The sequence below is a fragment of the Balaenoptera physalus genome (genome assembly GCF_965194825.1).
Source record: "Balaenoptera physalus genome assembly, chromosome: 1".
Classification (NCBI taxonomy): domain Eukaryota; kingdom Metazoa; phylum Chordata; class Mammalia; order Artiodactyla; family Balaenopteridae; genus Balaenoptera; species Balaenoptera physalus.
Genome location: NC_138882.1, coordinates 82,389,134 through 82,406,926, shown reverse-complemented (window position 1 = coordinate 82,406,926; position 17,793 = coordinate 82,389,134). Strand labels below are relative to the sequence as shown.

Sequence of the window (17,793 nt, the reverse complement as noted above, 5' to 3'; positions counted from 1 at the left end):
GCTGAGGAATTTCAGCAAGCAGGGATCTGCTGGGAGACGCTGATAGCACTCAGGGCTGTAAGGAGTGAGATGACTTGACCTGGGAAAGATGACACGCTGACCCCTCTAGGGATCTCAGTGCCAGAAACTGGTGGCTGTCTCTCCCGGGTGCTGCCAGCTGGTGACTCAGCTTCAACTGGCTTTCCTTCCTGGGTGCCGCCCTCAGAATTCAAATTCCGATTGCAGAAGGGAAGGGAGTCTGTGTCTATTCTATAGCCTTGAGCCCTGTGTCCTGGTCAGGGGGAGGCAGATTCTGCTAACCACTAATCCCACCAGTCATTTGGAGGAAGATAGGATCAGTTCCTTAAAGGAAAAGACTCAGGACTTCCCTGGCAGTCCAGTGGTTAAGACTCTGGCTTCCCCTGCAGGGGGCACAGGTTCGATCCCTGGTCAGGGAACTAAGATCCCGCTTGCCGCATGGCTTGGCCAAAAAAAAAAAAGAGACCCAGAGAGAACAATGAAAACAGAGCCCCCTACAAGGGATTTGCAACATAACATTCTTCTATATATCAAAACTTAACCCTCTAGATGGTTATTTTATAGTGGATAGATTAAGTATAGATGGTTATTTTACAGTGGATGGATTAAGTAAATTATAGTATATCCCATTTAATATGGTGAATTGTTTACAGTGTTAAATGGAAAAAGCAGGTTACAAAATAAGATGCATAGTGTGATTCTAATTACAAATATGATTAGAAGAAAATACATCAAAATGTTACAAGTAGCTATCATTTGGTGATGGTATCATGAATTATTTTAACCTTTTTTTGCTTTTTAAATATTTTCTAAATTTTCTACAATGAATATGTATTATAATCTGGAAAAACCTAATTTTTTAAGATTTTATGCTCTTTGATCTAGTAATTTCTGTCCTAGTATTCTAAGGAGATAATTAGAAATGTAAATAAAGATCTTATACCCAGAGATATCCATTGCAGAATTATATAAATTAATGAAAATGGAAAACTGTCCAGTATTATGGGAATGTTAAATACATGAACTATATGGGCTATTTATAGACATTAATAACGTTTTTGAAGAAATTTTTAAGACATAGAGAATGTTTTTCACAGCTAAATGAATAAAGCAGACTCTAAAATTGCATGTATAGTGTGATCTCAGCTACTCCATTCAGTCCCTCTGGTTTAATTCAACAGTACCAATGTGGGACTTCCCTGGTGACTCAGTGGTTAAGACTCTGGGCTCCCAATGCAGGGGGACTGGGTTTGATCCCTGCTCAGGGTATTAGATCCCACATGCATGCTGCAACTAAGAGTTTGCATGCCACAACTAAGGAGCCCACAAACAGCAACTGAGCAACTGCCACAACTAAGACCCGGAGCAACCAAATAAATAAATAAATAAATATTTTTTAAAACCCCCCAGAAACCCCAGTGCTAATGCATTCTTTTTTTTTTTTTTTAAATAAAGTTATTTATTTATTTTTGGCTGCGTTGGGTCTCCCTTACTGTATGCGGGCTTTCTCTAGTTGCGGTGAGCGAGAACTACTCTGTTGCAGTGTGTGGTCTTCTCATTGCGGTGGCTTCTCTTGCTGTGGAGCACGGGCTCTAGGTGTGCGGGCTTCAGTAGTTGTGGTGCGCAGGCTCAGTAGTTGTGGCTCATGGGCTCTAGAGCGCAGGCTCAGTAGTTATGGTGCACAGGCTTAGTTGCTCCACAGCATGTGGGCTCTTCCTGGACCAGGGCTCGAACCCGTGTCCCCTGCATTGGCAGGCGGATTCTTTTTTTTTTTTTTTTTTAAATAAATAAAGTTATTTATTTATTTATTTATGTTTGGCTGCATTGGTCTTTGTTGCTGCACGCGGGCTTTCTCTAGTTGTGGTGAGCGGGGGCTACTCTTCGTTGCGGTGTGCAGGCTTCTCATTGCTGTGGCTTCTCTTGCTGTGGAGCACGGGCTCTAGGTGCATGGGCTTCAGCAATTGTGGCGCACAGGCTTCAGTAGTTGTGGCTCGCAGACTGTAGAGCAGAGGCTCAGTAGTTGTGGTGCACGGGCTAAGTTGCTCCGCGGCATATGGGATCTTCCCGGACCGGGTCTCAAACCCATGTCCCCTGCATTGGCAGGCTGATTCTTAACCACTGCGCCACCAGGGAAGTCCCTGCTGATGCATTCTTATGTCACATGACTAAAAGTATTCCCTGTAGAACAGTTCTTCTCAAACTGTCTGTAATGAAGGGTGACATCTTAAAATTTCCCATCTGTTATGGACTTATATTTTCGTGAAATACAATAAAAACTAGTTATTAGAAAAACGAAATGATAAGACTTATAAGATATAAACTCAATCTTTTATTAGATTCAGGGGTAAAACTGCTGGCTGTGAGTTTCTAAATGCTTGCTCTCAATTTCGGCATGTGTCCCAGTAGCGGACCAGGAACAGCTTGTGGTGCCTAATCCCAGCAGCACTGCTGTAGAACAAGGGACACGCCACTCCTCCATGATGTTCACACCTCAGTTCTAGAGCCATAGCGTGAGTTGGCTTTCCTTTTCATAGGACTAGTATAAGCTCACTGTAAGAACAGCACAGAAAGATACTTCCTCCTCCCCAAAGGTGACCACTGCCACATTTCTTGTGTATCTTTCCAAGCAACATGTACCATTAACAGCTTTTCACATCATTGCACTCAGATCTAGCTCATCATTTCTGTTGGCTGCATAATGTACCATTGTGTGGCTGCCCTTCTAAGATCATCACCGTTACAAATAATACTGCAACAAACGCTCCAGAGCTCTTTGCTCCCTTATCCAGGTGTCTCCACAGGAAAAATTCCTTACTGGGTATGTATGCTTACATTAAAAAAAATAAATATAATTCACATACCATAAAATTCACCCTTTTAAGTTGTACAATCAGGTAGTTTTTTACTATATTCACAGAGTTGTGCAGCCATCACCACTATTTAATTAATATTTTCAACATCCCCCAAAGAAACCCCGTATCCATGAGCAGCCATTTTCCATTCTCCCCTTTCCCCAGGCCCTGGCAACCACTAATCTACTTTCTGTTCCGGACATTTCATATAAATGAAATCATACAATATATGACCTTTTGTATTTGGCTTTCACTTAGCATAATGTTTTCAAGGTTCTTCCATGTCTTAACATGTATCAGTACTTCATTTTGATGACTGAATAATATTCCATTGTATGGATATATCACCTTTTGTTTATCTATTCATCAGTTGATGAACATTTGGATTACTTCCACTTTTTGGCTACTATGAATCATGATGCTATGAACATTTATGTACAGATTTTTGTGTGGACATATGCTTTCAATTTTCTTGGGTATATACCTAGGAGTGAAATTGCTGGCTCATATGGTAACTCTATGTTTAAAATTTTGAGGAACTGCCAAGTTGTTTTCCAAAGTGGCTCCACTATTTTACAAGCTCCCTAGCAATATATGACTTGTAATTTCTCCACATCCTCACCACTTGTTATTACCTATTTTACTTTAGCCATCCTAGCGGGAGTGAAGTGGTATCTCATGATTTTGACTTGCATTTTGTTAATGACTAATGATGTTGAGCATCATTTCATGTGCTTATTAGCCATCTGTATATCTTCTTTGGAGAAATGGCTTTTCAAATTCTTTGCCCATTTAGTTGGGCTTTTTATTTTTGAGTTGTAAGAGTTGTTTTTTTTTAAAATTTCTTCCTCCCTCCCTCCCTCTCTCCCTCCCTCCCCCTCCCTCCCTCCCTCCCCCTCTCCCTCCCTCCCTCCCCCTCTCCCTCCCTCCCTCCCCCTCTCCCTCCCTCCCTCCCCCTCCCTCCCCCTCCCTCCCCCTCCCTCCCCCTCCCTCCCTCCCTCCCTCCCTCTCTCCCTCCCTCTCCCTCCCTCTCTCCCTCCCTCTCTCCCTCCCTCTCTGTGTTGGGTTTTTGTTGCCACGCACCGGTTTTCTCTAGTTAGGGCGAGTGGGGGCTACTCTTTGTTGCGGTGCATGGGCTTCTCATTGTGGTGGCTTCTCTCGTTGCGGAGCATGGGCTCTAGGCATGCGGGCTTCAGTAGTTGTGGCCCACGGGCTTAGTTGCTCTGCGGCATGTGGGACCTTCCTGGACCAGGGCTCAAACCCATGTCCCCTGCATTGGCAGGCGGATTCTTAACTACTGTGCCACCAGGGAAGCCCCGTAAGAGTTCTTTATACATTGTAGATATAAATCCCTTGTCAGATATATGGTTTGAAAATATCTTCTCCCATTTTGTGGGTTGTCTTTTTATTTTCTTTAAAGTGTCCTTTGAAGCACAGTTTTGAATTTTGATGAAGTTCAATTTATCTATCAATACTTTTTCTTTTGTGGCTTGTGCTTTCAGTGTCTAAAGAAACCATTGCTTAATCCAAAGTCATGAAAATTTATATCTGTGCTTCTTCTAAGAGTTTTATAGTTTTAGCTCTTATGTCTAGGTTTATGATGTTTTAATTTTTGTTTATGGTGTGAGGTAGGGGTCCGACTTCATTCTTTTGTATGTGGATATCCAGTTGTCCCAGCACCATTTGTTGAAAAGACTACTCTTTCCCCCATTGCATTGTCCTGGCACCCCGCACTTATATTTCTGATGTTGCCAAATTGTCCTCCGAAGAGGTTGCACTGGTATATAGCCCCAACCATTGGAGCTAAGTGTCTGTATCTCAGATTGGGCATCAACAGTTAGGAAAAGACTTGATGAACTGAAGCTCATCAGGGACCATCACTAGGGTCGAGTCGGGTGAGCCTGGAAGAAGAGAGTGGCATGAGAGTGTGGGGTGAAGGAAGTGGAAATGCTTCAGAGAAGAGAAAAATGCAAGGGAATATAATCTGAGCGGATGGGCCTGAGTTTAAAGACTTTTTGCCCTTTACCAGCTGTGTAGCATTGGGTAGTTATCTAATCCTCTGAATCACAGTTCCATCATCTGTTAAACAAAAATGGTGATTGCTTACCTTTATAGAGTTGTTGTGAGGAGTAAGTGTATGTAAATATCCCAGCAATAACGGTAGCTGTTGTGACTTTTCTACATGTGGTGCCTGCAGCTGAGATCATGTGATTGTGGGGGGGGCACCACAGTGGGATAGTGTTGGAGCCATTTGGTGAGTGTGAGACTTTTAATGGTGACTGATCATGTGTAGAAACTTGGATCCACTGGTACGTGTCACTGTCACCCAGAGCGAGGCGGTACTTGAAGTCTTTGCTGTGACATGTTAAGGGGAGAGAGGATGTGACTGAGATTGAATGTGACAGCAAGACAGATCCTGAGTGACAGAATGGAACAGAGTGCAGGGAGATGGGCTGCACTGGGCAAACTTGTGTGCGCCCGCCCAATAGGAGCTGCTTGGGAGTTCAGATGTCAGGACAGGTATCTGTATAGACTGTCCCCTCCTCCAGACTCCCCTCTGTGCTTCCTGAAACCTGGGAGGAAAGGAGGGCGGCTTTCCTCATGGACACAGGATTTTGATCAGAGTGTAGAACCCACGATACTAAGGAGCTGCGGCTCAAGCACCTTTGGTGTCATCACCCAAGGCTCAGGAAAAGAATTTGCTGCAAATGTGTGCAAAACGGGTGGAGTAGAAGCCGGACTGGTTTCTCCTCCTCTTGGCTTTAGTCTTCAGAGTGGCCGATAAAAGCAGAATCGAAACCTAAGCATTCCTGCCTACCCTTTGTCCCCGGGGGAGGGAAGAGAGGAATAAACGCCACATCTCATTAAGCATTGATGAGCTCAGGCAGGCAGAGTGGGCCCACAGCCGAGGCAGGCAGGAGGCTGGGGGAGGCTGCAGGAAGGACTCCCCAGCTCACCAGGGAACATCTGTCCCAGAACTTGGAGGCCTGCTCTGCAGGAAGTGAAATAAGGGGTTAACAACAGATGTGGGGGTAACAGCTGCTTTTATTAAAATGAAATCAGAAGGGCCACAGGGACAGGAAGCTGGGTAGATGTGGGGACAAGAGAGAGACAGTGGCAGAGACAAGACGGCAGATCTATGGAAACTGCCTGGAAGAGTCAGCTCTAAGGTGCAAGAATCCTGAGGGTGAGAGAGAAAAGGGGAAGACTGCTCTTTGTACCGTATGAAGCTGAAGTAATGAGATCTTAAACACGAGTGACCCAAGGTGACTTTATATACAAGGTATAAAAGATTGGCACGAATATTAGTTTGAACAGGGAAATGGGAACTCTTTCTCAGAGCTCAAAAAGAAAGCCATGATTAAGGCTGCACAGAGTATAGGGGTAGGAGAGAATAAATACCCTAGTGACCCGCATGTAAAACAGACTGTAAACAAGGGAATGAGATTTGAGGTTCACGGAGGGTCATCTTGCCTAGGCCGCCTTGGACGACGACCGTGTCACAATGCCACGTGGGCATTCACGAGCGCTGCCCACCCGGTGTGAGGGTGACGGGCTGGAGGGGGTGAGGCGTCACAGCAGCAGAGGGGCCTGGGCTTTAACAGGGCAGGAACACACACTGCTGATGAAGTGGGAGTGGGGACAGGGAGCCTAGCCCTGGCTTTGGGGTCTGCGAAGAGAAGGAAGGCAGCAGGAAATCAGGCCGCTGGGGCAGTGCTCATGGTATCGGGAGGGCAGCACCAGACGCAAGAGCAATAGCTTTCTCAGGTCAAAGCGCAGGCCCAGGTTCATTCCCTACCATCTGGCTGGAAAACCGTGGGGTTCTGGGACTTCAAAGCCACACAGCCGGACTCAGAGACAGGGCTCGCTTGAGCCAATTAGAGTCCCTGCCTGTGGCCAGGTAGACAAACTCCCCCCAGATGGGGAAAGGGTGAGACTCCTTGAGCCCTGCCCAGTCCTGAGCTCTGGGTGTCTGCAGGGAAGTGGAATAGTGCATTAGTGTTAAGAAAAGCATCCAGCGAGGTAAGAAAGGCTTGGGTAGCACCCACTGCCTCTGTCACTTCCGCAAGAATTTCTTGTTGAGGAGGAAGATGAGAAGGTTGACGTTGACCTTGGCCTTGTTGAAGAGTTTCATGACAGCCACACCCTCGTACTGGAGCTGCAGGAGGTCCTAGGAGGGAGGGAAGGGGCAGGGAGGCAAGTTTGAGGGTTTCTCACGGTGGCCCATACAGCTAGTCTATAAAACACTAACATCTTGGAGCCTTACACAGTCATCCAGTGGCACTGGCCACTGAAGTGGGCATTGAAACCCCCTTCACAGATGAGGAAACCAAGGCCAAGAGACAGGTACAGTGACTTGACCAAATGTCAATTCAAGCAGAGCCAGGGCTTGAAATCATTTAAAAGACAAAACAGCAGAGCAAAAAGATTTGGATTTAAAAATCACTGCTTCCCTGAACACTGGTTTATGACTTAGGCCGGCTTCTTAACCTTTTAGTCTCAGAGTCTATAAAATAGGGATAATGCTTGAGAGCTTCGGAGAGGATTAAATGAGGTAATGTGTAAAGTCCCTGACATGTGATAGGGCTTCAAATATTAATCCTGCTCTGACATCACCAGCCCACTCCACTCTCCTGATGCTTGGCAGTGGGGTCTATGTCAGGGCACGGGGACAGAGAGGCTTGGGCTACACAGACCATCACCCTTCTCTTCAGGAACAGATGACATGGATTGGGTGGGGAACAGAGCTGATGTCATCCGCGGCCCAGGGAAGCCAGGCCAGGCTGCCATCTTTAGGCTAGCACCGGAAGGCCATCGGGTGTCTTGAGGGCTCATGGGAGTGTCCCCTCACCTGATAGTGAAGCTGAAATCGCTCCATGTCCACACCCAGGAACCTGGCATTTACTTCGAACTTTCCTGCCTCATCTCCAGGGGTGATGTCAAAGATCACATTTCTGAAGCTATCAAGAAAAGGATTCAAAACAGGGCCCCAGTGCCTCTTTCCAGGGCCACAGCCGCACTCTTCCACCCACTGCTGCTCATCCCAGGCAGGGCTGTGAGTCACCCAGAGCCAGGCTTCCCCTCTATCGCTCTCTTTCTCCTCCCACTTTTACCTCTGTTCACACCTCAGCTCTTTTCTCTGCCCAGCCCTAATCAGCTGTTCTCTCCTGCAGGACACTTTCCCAGCGTCTTCTGCCTTGGGGTGTCTAGAACTGTGCCAGACCACACCCACTGCCCTTAACTCTCTGTCTGGAAATATCATGTCTTCCCCATTGTTCTAGCAGCTCCTTCAAGGCAGGGACCATGCAGCTCCTTCCCTCCCACCTGGTGCCCAGCCCAGAGCCCCATCCCCAGGTTAGGACATGGGAAAGGTCTGACATTCTGCCCTCCAAAGACACATACTGAGAGGTGGGAAGATCTTCAATTTCCACCAGGACACCCTTCTCCAGGAGCTGGGCAGCAGTGTAATGGAGAGATGGCTGCTTCTTCCCTTTCCCGGAACTCCTGATGAAGAAAAGGCCCCAGAGAATTCATCTACCAAACCCTTCAACACCAAAGACACTAGTTCTCTCTGTGGCTGGTAGGAAGGAAATTAGACCCCGAGGAAGACTTCTCACTGGTGGAAGACAAAGGAGGGGGTTGCACTTGAATCCAAGACTTTGCGAATGAAACTCAAAGACCAGAGTCAGGAAGGGACCATGCTGTTCTGGGGTGAGATGTCCCTATCAAAGCTGGTCAAGAGTGGGGCAAAGGTCGACATGGGCAGGAGGAGAGGTCACAGGTAAGCTTCAAAGTGTAGGAAGGGAGCACCTACTTGGAGCTGGGGGCCAGGTGGTCCAGGCAGGCCCGGATGTACTGGCTGTAGTAGTCGCCCTGCTCCTCATAAAAGGTGGTCTTAGTGCTCAGGGCCTGGAACGTGGCCTGGAGCTTCACCAGCTCTGCCTTCCGCCGCTGCCGGTGCCTGCGCTGGTTGCGGATGTCCTGGGGTTGGGGGCACCAGGGGAGGGGTGAGTTGACCCTTCCTGGCAGGAGAGCCTCAGGGTCTGATTCAGGCCCAAGAACAACTCACTGTAAGGATCTTCAGGAAGAGCAGGAAGAGGAAGATTCCAAGGTTGTTCTCCCTAGGAGGAGGGCAATCTCAAGGACCCTATCCCAAACCCCTGAAGGACATTTCCAGGGCCTCTCCCCCATTGAGGAGTAACTGTTCCATGGCTCCTTGTTTTTTAGTGAAAGACAGTTTCAAGAATACTCCCTTCCCTGACTAATTTTGAGACCTTTCCTTCAAAAAGGACCCTTGGAGATCGCTTGCCTTCCCCTGGCTGGTGACAATTTTGGGTAGGCACTCACCAGGGAGAGGCCTGCCCTTGAGGTGCCAGCACTACGGACATGCGTGCACACACACACACACTCTCACTCCCTCTCTCTCTCTCTCTTTCTTGCCCTCCCGCTCCCTCCAGGCCCAGGCTGTTACCTTGGCCAGTTCATCTACCAGCCCCTGGTAGCTGTCGCTGGAGCTGACCAAACCAAGGCCCTCGAGTCGGCGCAGGTTCCGCAGGACACGCCGTTGCTTCTCTGCCAGCGGCAGGAGGGAGTGGGCTGTCAGCGAGCGGTGTCGTCGCAGCGACTCTGGGGTCTGGGCTTCACAGGCCTGGCGTCGGCACATGAGCCGCTTGTGGGCTGCTTCCTGGGGGGCAGAGATGCTGAGGGGTCTAGCAGGCCCTACCATCCTGCCCCCAAGCCATGGGTCCAGAGGGGGAGGGGCGGGGTGAGGTGGCTTGTGAAGAACATCAAAGTGTACAACCTCACAGATGCTGAAGGGCCTCGTGGGTCACCTTAGAGGAAGAGTGGCCAAGGGGCACCCACTAGGAGTACAGCATAAAGGATTCCGGTAGACAGTGGCTGCGACTTCCCAACAACGGAGCTTTGTGATGGCTCCAGGGTATCTGGGGTTCTCTCCCTCCTTCTGCCTTGTGTTTTGGGACAGGCCTCTACTGGTTGTCCCCACCTGTTCTCTGGGAAGCCCCTGGCTAAGTCTGTACTCCAGCTGGCCCAACTTGCCCCTGGCCACCCACCACTCACCACCCTCTCCTGCCTCCAGGCCCTCAAGCAGCCCACTCTCTACACTGAGCACCAGCCCTTCGGTGCTCTTCAAGGGAGCCTGCCCAGACTGCCTCTCTGCACCCCCCACAACTCCTAGCACTGACAGCAGGGGCTGGGGTCCCTGCAGGGCTCACTCTTATTTCAGTGGGGAGTAGGGAGGGAGGTGGAGTCTTGGCACTCTGCAGCCTGAGGGTCTCTGGGGGCCAAGGGCAGAGGCCTCAGACCCCCAGAGCTCTCATTACTGGTAAGCACAGGTGTCTGCCCGGGAATGGCATCAGCCATGCTGGTGGGGGGCGAACGAGACAGTACCCGTGGGCCAGCCTGCCGCTCACCTGCTCTCTGGAGGCCGAGAGGGACAGGATCTCCTTGAGGGAATCCCCAGAGTGGACCTGCATGATGTCAGCCAGCATCTGCTTGGTGCTGCAGGAAGGGAGCAATGGGGGAGAGGTGAGGGACAGGGGGAGGGTCTGGACATGGGGCTGGCTAGGGAGCTGGGAGTAAGTGGACGTTGCCCCGCATCATGGCTGCCAGGGATGCTCGGGTGGTAAGGAGAGAGGGTGCGATGGAGGTAGGTGTTGTGAGGAGAACACAACCAGGAGGAAGACCCAGGAGGTGGGCTGATGGGTCTGTGATGCAGAACTACCATGGTTCCGAACACACTGTGCTCTCCTACACCTCTGTGTCCTCTGCCTACAATGCCTCCCACAAATGGTCTTCCTTTGAGTCCTTTGGCTGAAGGACACACTTCCTCCTCTGTGAGAGCTTTCCCTACCTAGGTGTCCCTCTGAGCTCTCACGCACCTGACACCCACCTCCCTCTTGGTGGCTCTCTGATGTGTGCTCACCCCTAGCCTTGCCCCACTGTAAGGGCTTTGATGGCAGGACAGAGCTGAACACCCAGCTCACTGGTTTACCGGGTGAATGGGTGAGCAGAGCGGCTGCCTTGCTGGCAGGGGCATCACAGTGGCGACCTGGCTCCTCTACTGCCTGGATGACCAGCCCAGGCCTGCTGGGGGTCCTCCCTCACTTTTGCAGAACTGGGGATGAAAAGCTCCATGCCCATCTCCTGACCATCACTCGTAAGGACAGGGAATTAGAACACGAGCTCCTCCACCGACTGGCTGTGGGACTTTAGGCAAGTCACTTAATCCAAGTTTCTTTCCTCCACTGGAAGGCAGGGAAACCGTCATCTATCTACCTCACCGTTTGTCCCTTAGGTTAAATGATGTGTAAGAAAGCATTTGGTAAACAGCACAACAATATGCAAACAACCGTGTTGCCAATGTCCTAACTATTCCTTTGCCTTCAGCCACAAGACAGAGCAAAAAGCTGAGGCTGCCAGAAGGAAAACAGCTGAGACTGCAGCAAGGGGAAGGCCAGTTAGGCTTCAGGGAGAACTTTCTGAAGGATAGGAGAGCCCAGGAAGAAGGTGGGATGGCCACTCCAGAGTAGCCATCTCACTGGCCTGGGGAGGTTCAGGGGGCCGAGGCTGCTCTCCCACCTCAGAAGCAGGCTCCGGGCATTGGTGTCGTCAGCATCTGTCTCTAGCCCTTCAAACTTGTTGGTCAGTGTCAGGGACACTTCTAGCTTGCTCAGATCCACGTTCCCATCCGCAGCTACGTTCTCCCCTGAGGCAGGTGAGGAAGGAGAGAGACTAGCACACTTACACACGCACAGATGGGGCCATGGTAAATAAATACACTGCTCCATGAGCCCCTCTTCCAGGAAGCTTTCCCACACTGCCCTGCGGCACCACCCTGTACCCTCAGCCCTGAGCACCAACGGAAGGGCTGTTACCCACAGAGCTCACCCTTGCATTACTGGGGCTGTGCCTCCCCAAGCCTGGAGCTCCCGGCTGTCTCCCATCTGTCACCACCTCCACCCTGCCCTTCCACCCCTGTAAGCCAGCTTCCTTCCATTCCACAGCTCCTGAAATCCCCCCTCATCAGAGACACATTTTAAGACCCAAGACAGGCCGTATCCCTCCAAGGCTCTCTCGCATGATTTAACTGGCCATTTACATGATGGTACGGGGTCCCCTACTGTCTGTCCACTTTCTCCCTATCAGTCTGTCCATCCCAGGACCAGAGGGAGAGCGGGAAAGTGCGTAACCAGCTTCCTGGCACACGTCCCCAACTGAACACAAACTTGAGGGGGCACGTTCCCATGCCCTTCTCACCTGACTGCCCGCCCCTGCCTGAAGGCCCCTGCCGCCCGCCCCAGCTGTCAAGGATGGCACGCACCGATGAGGTCAGGGACGGTGGGCAGCTCCCCAAGGTCCTCCAGGAGCTCGTGCAGGGGGTCGCAGTGATCAGGGGCGATCCAGTCCTGGTGTTCTAGCAACAGCTATAGGATGGAGGGAGAAAAAGAGATGCAGAGTTTGAACCAGGCCTTCCAGGACCAGCCCACCTACCCAGCGCCCCCAGGTTGCCGCCCCTCACCCTGTGCGTGTTGACCAGCTCCCCCACGGTGATGTACACCACAGGTTTGGCCACAGCCACCATGTCTGAGTACTCATCCATCGCAAAGCGCTCTTCTGGCTCTGGCACGTGGCAGGCTCGGCAGATGAACCTCCTACCTCCAGAGGAAGATCATGTGAGAGGGTGGGGCGGGCTGGCAACCGCCACATTTCTGTTCCCATCAGCCTTCCGCTGGCCCTCTCCAGTGACTGCTCAAGCCAACTCTGACTCTCCAGTCTCGGCTCCAGCCCTTCTGTGCTGCTCTACCTTCTCTCGCAGTTGTCCCCTCAAGCCAACTTCCTTCAATAGTCCTCTTTTCTCTCCACTGGGGAGTCCTTCCAACAATCTATCCTCCTCCAACCCACTAACCATACTCTTCACCTCTATGCCTCCCCTCCTCATGGAGTTGAGAGGGGAAGTGGTACGTGAAAGAAGATGGGAAAAGGAGGAGGGGACAGGGAGGAATAGGATGCCAGGACCCAAGACCTGAACTTGAGGTGTGTCTCCTCCAGATAGTCATTCAAGACCCGCAGGTGCTGGCTCTCCCTGGAGAAGGCCTTGCCAGCTGCAGCGTGCTGCAGGAGTTGAGCCACAGCCCCCAGGGCGTGGCGCTGGGGGGTGGCCAGGGCGCCGCCTGCTGCCATGGCCACAATGTCGAAGGCGTCGGGGGCCACTACAGCCGGGTTCAGGAAGCGGTAGTACAGAAGGTTCCCTACGACCTGAGGGCACAGGATCGTAGAAGCACCTGGGGTCCGCCTCCACAGCCCCAGCCCCACTCTCCCTGCTCATCTGGCTGGAAGGACCACCTGGGTCAACCCCGTTATTGTACAGAAGAGTAAACGGACCCAGAGCAGGCCGGGAACTTGCTCAAGGTCACGCAGCAAACTTGAGCAATAGCTGGGACTGGAACCCAGATCTGACAAGTCCAGGGTTGGCCACTGTTAACTCATGTCCTGGGTGTCTTTCCATCTGCTACCTGAGCCCTGCTGGTGAGCCAGGCTCGATTGACAAGGTGAATATTTTCCTTCTTGGATTTTTACAGCATAGGGCTTTCTGTCCTTTTGTGTCAGTCTGGGGGTTCACAGGCACCATCGGGGCAAAGGAGAGCGCAAGAGGTGGGGGATGGGAGACAACACTTGCCTTATAGACCTCATTCTCTGTGGCGTCGGGGAACTTCTCTGCCAGAGTTGTCTTCAGGACCTTGGCCACATATCGCATCCCATACCTGGGGGCAGAGCAATAGGTGCGCTATGGCCCTGCCCACCCACCCCGGAGTGAGGGCCTGAGTGCCTGCCTCTCCTTCCCTGGGCTCAGCCACCCCAGAGCTGAGCTCAAGCACTGGCCCTCCCCTATCCACAGCCAGCTCCCTGCTGCCTTCCTCCAAACATCTCTGGGCCTTGTCCCTCCCTCCTGCCCTTCTGTCAGCACCCAGGACCAGGGCCCGGTCAGCCACTAAGCTCTCACGCAGCCTCTAGCCTGGCCTGAGAGCCTTTTCTTTGGTCCCCTTTAGTCTCCCCTGGGAAACACCCCAGATCCCAATATTCATCTCGCATTCCCCACAGAGGCACCTTTAGCCTGTACCTTAGGTGTCTGACACCCACAGCCAGAATCCCATCCCAGGACAGCCTGGGAGGCTCTGAGGCTGTTATCACAGAGCATCTATGAAGGGCCTGATCTGGGCTAGAGGCAGGGGCCGAGGGCACAATGAACTGGAGTAGAAGCAACCAGTCCTGATTCCACCACTAACCAGAGATGTCAGCTTAGGCTGTTTTGCTCCCCTTATAAGTTTGTTCCCTCATCTGAAAAATGGGAATGTTCCTTCTATCTCATAGAATCTATCTCATTCTATCTCATATCTCTATCTCATAGGGTTTTTATGAGGATCAAGTGAAATTATGTCTGTGAAAGTAATGGTAGAGTGCTATTCAGACATGCTAGACTTAATTATTATTCCTATTATGGGTGTGCCACCTACAAATTTAATTAAATACCTTTAAAAGCTATTTCCACCTCCTAGGGTGTCAGGGACAGAAGTTTACAGCTCACTGTGTACTTTCCTTTATTAGTCCTAGGACAACCTTTTCTGAATCCTAATTTTAAATCCTTAATCCAGTCCTCCAGGTTTGGGAAGCAGGGCACTGAACTCCGTGGGCTCCCCTCTGCAGCATCCCCACCTTGCCCCGTGCACCACTGAGCCCCAGAAAGGCTGGCTGGCTGAGTGATGATCTAGATGAGGCCCACCTTCTCACCGTTTTCAATCATCTGTTTTTCAAAAAATAATTATTGACTAAATTTTAAGAAGGGAAAGGACTTTTATCAAGTGTTTACTGGTTTGAAGTTTTCATAGTTTTGACTTTGTGGACTGAAGAGTTTTATATTGTCCACCATTTACACTCAGACAATAATACGTCCCCATAATCACTTGAGGTTCCCTTCTCTGGCCCAGTGATGTCCTGACTGCCCACACGGACCTGCGTGCTGTATTCCAGCGCAAGTCTCTAGCCGGGGCTTTGGGCATTCTCCACCCATCTCCTGAAGCCCTTGAGCACCTCAAGACCAGTTTCCCTTCCTGCTTCCATCCTTCAGTATTGCTCTGCTCTCCCCATCGTGGCCTGGCCCTCTTGAGATCCTGTGCCTAGGCTGGTGTGTGGCTGGTGCACATACGGAATTTGGTCCACAGATGAGATGATGGCTGCAAGGAACTTATCGGTCATGGCAAGGAGGTTGCGGAGGGAGATGTCCAGTCGTCTCTGGACCTCGGGGTGGCTCAAGGCCTGCTCTGGGGTGATGTCATAGGGGAGGTGGCTATGGGCAGAGAGAGACAAGGTGTCAGCCAGAAGCCCCTCCCATGGCCTCCCCTCCCTGAGGCTCTACCCCCTAAATTCATCTAACAACAAGATCTCATACATACACACTGAGGGCAGCCCAGCATATGCTTCAGGGGATTAGGCCAGAATAAGAGAAAGGACTCGGAGAGGACTAGAGTGATGTGGGTGGAAGAAGAAAGAGGTGGAGCACCCAGGGGGAGGTGGAAGAGTGTAGGAGGAAATGGAGGACCTGGAGTCTGTGGAAAGATCCTAAGGGGAACCAGAGGAGACCAGGGCCACCCTGCATATCTTTGGTAGTCGTGGTGGTGGGGAAGGCTGGGCCAGGCCTTGCAGTACCCCCATCCTATATGCCTGCGTGCCACCCAGAGAAGCCACCAGCGCTGCCTACTCTCCACAGTGGCTCCATTTCCCTAGTACCTATGCACCTGAGTTAATGCCTCCAATCTATAAGGCCAACTTATTTCTCCCACTATCTCATTTGCCTATTCATCTATAAATCTGAATATTCAACTATACTCCTGTCAATAAGGAGTCCATATCCCAACTCCCAGTAAACCTGACATATCATTTGCAAGCACTGACATGGCAATTAAACACATTTGCATATTCATCTGTGCTCATTCTATGTTAAGCGCACCAGGTCTGGTGTCATTTACAGCAGTTCCATGTTAATTACCAGAGGGGGTCTAAAGGCTACCATATTTCATCCTATAGGGCTGGTGTCATATTTGCATAAATCAGCATGCTTATTTATATGCCACCTTCAAAGCACACTCAAGCTTCCCCAGTGAGGCCCCAGACTGAGCTGATCAAAGAGAGCTCTCCCTCTGCCCATCTGCTCACCTGCGCTGCCCTGTCTGGGCCTCGGTCTGGTTGATCCAGCTCTTGTAGAGGTGGACAGGGTCTGTGTGGATGCTGAGCATCTTGTCCTCAAGCACATCCTGGATCACCTTGCCCAGGATCTCCCGCAGGGCACTCTGCCCCCTCCCGTTACGATAGAATCTCACCACCAGCCTCACCACCGTTGGGTTGCCTGTCACCATGTCCTGGGGCTGCTCCACCTTCGACCTATGGGTCAAGAGGTAATTGAAGCTGGTGTCCTGTCTCTGTGTAAAATAGCTGCTTTTCCTTTTGAGATTTTTGGCTCTTTAAAGCCTGCTCTGGTATCCCTCCTGTTAAGGAATGTCTTGTTATCTCTGTCTCGGCCTTTGTGCTAACATGTCAGCGCATGTCCTCCCTGCATGCTGTCCCAGGAGATGTCTTGTCTCCATGGGAGGCAGAGAAAAGAGGTCTTCTGATTCCATTTCTACCTTCAAACCTCAATAAATTGTCACCTTGTGAAGGAGCCAATAGTGGCATCTCTTCACCCATTCTCTTCCCATTCCTTTGCATCTGGAAAACCTACTTGATTTCCTCCTGGAGTGCTGTCTTGAACAACTGGAGCAGGAGATAGGCCTCTCGGCGGTTGGAGGCATAGTTGTATAGACTGAAAATCACTGATTCCATGAACTTGGTGGTTTTGTTCTGCGGCATCTGAAAGATCAGCTTGGCCAGGTAGATGGGTTGAGTCTGTACGCAGTGGGGGAGATAGGAATAGCTGATAATGCACCTTGAGGACTAGTGATCAGATAAAGAAAGACTTTGCTGATTGGAACTTGGAATAGAGAACACTGTCACACTTTCTGGGGGGTACTGGGAACATTCCAGACAAATGAACAGAGGTAGTCTCTTTCCCTGGGTACAAGGCATTAGGATTGTAGGAAAGAACACCTTACTTGCAGGTAAAGGCACAGACATGAAGGCCTCAAGGTCCCAGACCCTCAGGAGATAGTGGAGATATCTCCTTCCAAAGTCCTCTGCTCACCTGGAGCAGGTAGAAGAGGTGTTGGTAAGCTTCTAGTTTCTGCCGTTTCTCTTTGCTCAGCGACTTTAATCCCTTCTGCTTGTCCAGAACCATCATATCTGACAGCTGTTCCTTATTCTTCTTGGTCAGCTTCTTGCAGTGGGAGACCACTTCCTGCAGGGGCGGGGGAGCGTGTGATACAACCAACCGAGGCCAGCACAGAGCACAGAACATATGGTCTAGAATCAGTGCCTTGAAGAGCCAGGGCTTTCTGCTGTTCAAGGTATTCAAGGAATGAGCCAAGGGAGATAAATAGCTCTAGGGTGAGAAAGGGCCTCCCACTGCCCCGAGACTCCATCTGGCACCTCTGCTGTCACAGGGTGAGTCCCCAAAGAGAAGTGGGTTACCAGACTGAGGCACCATGTCTATTCGTTTCTGCTATTATTTCTTATTAGACTGCTGTACAGATTTGAGGTGGAGATATCACTATATCACTTCCACCCCGTCACTGCATATTTGTATGGTAATTTACAGTTTAAGGAGTTTTCATATCTATTTTTACATTTGGCCTGGTGAGGTAGGCACTCTCATTATTCCCACTTTACTAATGAGGAAACAGACCTAGAGGTTAAACAACCAGCCCGCAGTCCCATCACTAGGAATCAGCAGAGCCAGCCATTCCAATTTTATGTC

The 17,793-nt window shown here is 50.6% G+C and overlaps 1 protein-coding gene across 8 annotated transcripts in view; it reads right to left on the bottom strand.

Annotated features, from left to right (window-relative positions):
- Window positions 1–3,855: 3,855 nt before the first annotated feature.
- The window catches only part of IQGAP3 (IQ motif containing GTPase activating protein 3), a 42,609-nt gene continuing 28,671 nt past the window's right edge, over window positions 3,856–17,793 (bottom strand). For 7 of the 8 annotated variants that reach the window (XM_082414745.1, XM_082414749.1, XM_082414747.1 and 4 more), the window contains 15 exons: window positions 17,122–17,274; window positions 16,663–16,826; window positions 16,101–16,325; window positions 15,094–15,234; window positions 13,570–13,654; window positions 12,916–13,148; window positions 12,412–12,544; window positions 12,214–12,316; window positions 11,472–11,598; window positions 10,304–10,391; window positions 9,343–9,555; window positions 8,686–8,852; window positions 8,274–8,375; window positions 7,723–7,831; window positions 3,856–7,041 (listed from right to left, as the gene is read on the bottom strand). In XM_082414745.1, coding sequence (XP_082270871.1) covers window positions 6,928–7,041; window positions 7,723–7,831; window positions 8,274–8,375; window positions 8,686–8,852; window positions 9,343–9,555; window positions 10,304–10,391; window positions 11,472–11,598; window positions 12,214–12,316; window positions 12,412–12,544; window positions 12,916–13,148; window positions 13,570–13,654; window positions 15,094–15,234; window positions 16,101–16,325; window positions 16,663–16,826; window positions 17,122–17,274 — 2,157 coding nt within the window. In that variant the 3' untranslated portion in view covers window positions 3,856–6,927. The remainder of the gene's footprint in view (window positions 7,042–7,722; window positions 7,832–8,273; window positions 8,376–8,685; window positions 8,853–9,342; window positions 9,556–10,303; window positions 10,392–11,471; window positions 11,599–12,213; window positions 12,317–12,411; window positions 12,545–12,915; window positions 13,149–13,569; window positions 13,655–15,093; window positions 15,235–16,100; window positions 16,326–16,662; window positions 16,827–17,121; window positions 17,275–17,793) is intronic. The other variant, XM_082414752.1, reaches the window with a different exon arrangement.